Below are 2,845 nucleotides of genomic sequence, written 5' to 3'. Positions count from 1 at the left end.
TGGCCCCTCGCCTGCCCCCGGTGGCCCCTCGCCTGCCCCCGGTGGCCCCTCGCCTGCCCCCGGTCGCCCCTCGCCTGCCCCCGGTCGCCCCTCGCTTGCCCCCGGTCGCCCCTCGTTTGCCCCCGGTCGCCCCGCGCTTGCCCCCGGTCGCCATGTGGTCAGACCGGTCGCTCCTTCGCTTTTTGTTTCCTGCACATCACGTGACCGGATGAGTTCAGGACTCCGGAGCGGGCGCTATATTTAGCCTGCCATACCCCGTGCAGCCGGTAGGTGTCGCTGGCCGCTGCTGGAGATGGGTGACGTCACAGGGCGGCGCCGTCCCACGTTCCTTATCCGGGCCGGGAGACGGAGCAGCTTTGGGCGGGTCTCCTCTCACTAACTCCGGGCACTGAGGACCCCGCCGGTGCCGACATGCGGGAAGCAGAGCGCTGCCGCCTGGTGTGAACATTCCCGCCTCCCCGGGCTGTGCCCGCCACCACCCATGGGATGATGCGGCGGAGGAGACCGCGGGGTACAGCTGCCACTGGCCGAGGTATGAGACGCTGCTCCCGGCGGGATGGCTAGCGGCGGCTCCGGGTCCGCCCGGTCTTCTCTGCCGTCTGGCCCCGGCGGCCCGCAGCCCCGCAGGAAGCTGCTGAGTATCTGCGAGCAGTGCAAGGCCAAGATGCAGCTGGTGGCGGACCTGCTCCTGCTGTCCAGCGAGCCCCGGCCCGTCCGCACGGAGAGCTGCGCCCAGCCGGGGGAGGCCTTCGAGAAGTGCCGAGACACCGTCATCGCCCGGACCAAGGGCCTGTCCATCCTCACCCACGACGTGCAGAGCCAGCTGAACATGGGCCGCTTCACGGAGGTGGGCGACAGCCTGCAGGAGATGGGCGACCTGGTGGTGTCCCTGATCGAGCTGTCCGCCCATGCCGCCTACCTGGCCGCAGTGGAGGTGCCCGGTGCCCAGTCCGCGCTGCCAGGCCTGGTGGACCGCTACAAGGTGACTCGCTGCAGGCACGAGGTGGATCAGAGCTGTGCCACCCTGCGGACGGTGCCCCTGCAGGACCTCACCCCCCAGCTGCTGCTGGAGGTCTCCCAGAACCTGTCCACCAACCTCAAGACCCTCACCGATGCCAGTGTGGCCGCCAGCGAGAAGTCCAGGGATAGGTTTGCCAAGGAACAGTTTAAGCTTGGGGTGAAGTGTATGAGCACCAGCGCCACCGCGTTACTGGCCTGCATCAAGGAGGTGAAGACGTCCCCGAGCGAGCTCTCCCGAAACCGCTGTGCCCTCTTCAGTGGTCCCCTGGTGCAGGCGGTCCATGCCTTGGTGGGCTTCGCCACTGAGCCTCAATTTTTGGGCAAAGCTGCCGTTCTAAACACAGAGGGGAAAGCTGTGCAGACTGCCATCCTCGGAGGGGCCATGAGTGTGGTGTCTGCCTGTGTGCTCCTGACCCAATGCCTCAGGGATATAACCCAGCACTCGGACAGCAGCAGCAAGATGACGGACTATAAGGACCGGCTGCGGAGCTCGGCCTGTGCCGTGTCGGACGGCTGCAACCTGTTATCTCAGGCCCTGAGAGAGCGCTCGTCTCCTAGAACTCTGCCGCCAGTACACTCCAATTCTGTGAAATTGCCCTAAATATGCCCTTCACTTACCAAAGAGTAGTCCATTGTAACTACACATCTGCCCACTATTGGCCTGCGGTGGGAGACGTCGCCATGTTCAGGCTGGTCCACGCCTCAGGTGCTAGATACTGAAAATCGTGTTTCATCTTGGCAGTGCCAGCTGTTGTGGTGATATTTCTGGGTGGAGGTAATTACCGGTGCCAACACTGAGGCTGTTGTGCCACCTGCTTTCACACGCAGAAGGCTGGTTTGCATGTTGCTGCCCATCCAGGAACTATGGCTGACCTCTCGGGCTGGCGTTCTTACGGGCAGTGCCAGGTTTGCTGTCCATGTACTAGGCACAGCTTACCTTACACACATGGAGCATTCATGCAGAGCTCTATGGCGGTGTTCGGGGGTGTTCACGCTGCGTTTTCAGAGGAGAGATTCAACAGTCAAAACTTGAAGTTTGAGTTTCTCCTCTGGAAACTGAGCCAAAACCCCTGTGTGAACGCTCCCTCAGTACACGGCACAACTGGTCCTGGCCAGAAGGCATCGGTCCGAGAGATCCACACTTTGATGACCAGTTGCCTTGTAACAATCCCCTTCACTATAAAGTGTCGGATAAGGGGCTTGTGTGTTTATATAGACAATACGTCTATTGCCACCTTTTTATTAAAAAGTTTTCACAATCTGTCATCTTGGCCATTTACACAGTGGGCACTCGTTGTCATTCCATGATATGCAATGTATAAGCGGAGCCTGACCCCAGGGGGAGTTTAGTGACCTAATCTATTTTGGGACAAGTGAACAAATGTTAGTACCATTCCTTATTAAAATCTCCTGGTTACAGTGCCGCATATTCTATTCATTTGGACTTCTGTGAAAATGTTTAATCTGAAATCACATGATTCCTAGTTGATGAGGGGAGTAGTATTGCTTTTCTGTGTTTTTTTTTTTTTTTTTTGGGGAAGCAATCTGTTGGACTCAAAGTATTAACATTTCAGTGCCTGTGAATATGTGAAGCCTCGGGGTATGCTTTTTATAAGACCTTTTTAAGAGTTGTTCCTTTCTAAAATGTTAATATAACAGAGCACTGTATGTTATTTAAAGGGATTCTCCAGTGATGCTATAATAGTGAGAAAACATCCCTGATCTGCCAATCCATAGAGTGGAGCGACAGTGCCCGTGCCTGCCCGCTGCGCCAGTCACTCTATATGGGGCTGCTGGAGCGCAGAGCTGGTTGGCTCCTTAGTGA

At 57.6% G+C, this 2,845-nt stretch overlaps 1 protein-coding gene across 1 annotated transcript; it reads left to right on the top strand.

Moving 5' to 3' along the window:
* The first annotated feature begins 300 nt into the window (after window positions 1–300).
* On the top strand, window positions 301–2,443 carry TLNRD1 (talin rod domain containing 1). The gene has a single exon (XM_075342804.1). The coding sequence runs from the start codon at window positions 557–559 to the stop codon at window positions 1,619–1,621; it is 1,065 nt and encodes a 354-aa protein (XP_075198919.1). The 5' UTR covers window positions 301–556; the 3' UTR covers window positions 1,622–2,443.
* The last annotated feature ends 402 nt before the right edge of the window (window positions 2,444–2,845 follow it).

Source organism: Anomaloglossus baeobatrachus, chromosome 4 (genome assembly GCF_048569485.1).
Source record: "Anomaloglossus baeobatrachus isolate aAnoBae1 chromosome 4, aAnoBae1.hap1, whole genome shotgun sequence".
NCBI lineage: Eukaryota > Metazoa > Chordata > Amphibia > Anura > Aromobatidae > Anomaloglossus > Anomaloglossus baeobatrachus.
The sequence above is the reverse complement of the archived record's forward strand: the minus strand, read 5'-3'. Positions and strand labels throughout refer to the sequence as shown.

Coding starts and splice junctions, on each gene's coding strand:
- TLNRD1 (XM_075342804.1), top strand. CDS start 557: ATGGCTAGCGGCGGCTCCGGGTCCGCCCGGTCTTCTCTGCCGTCTGGC.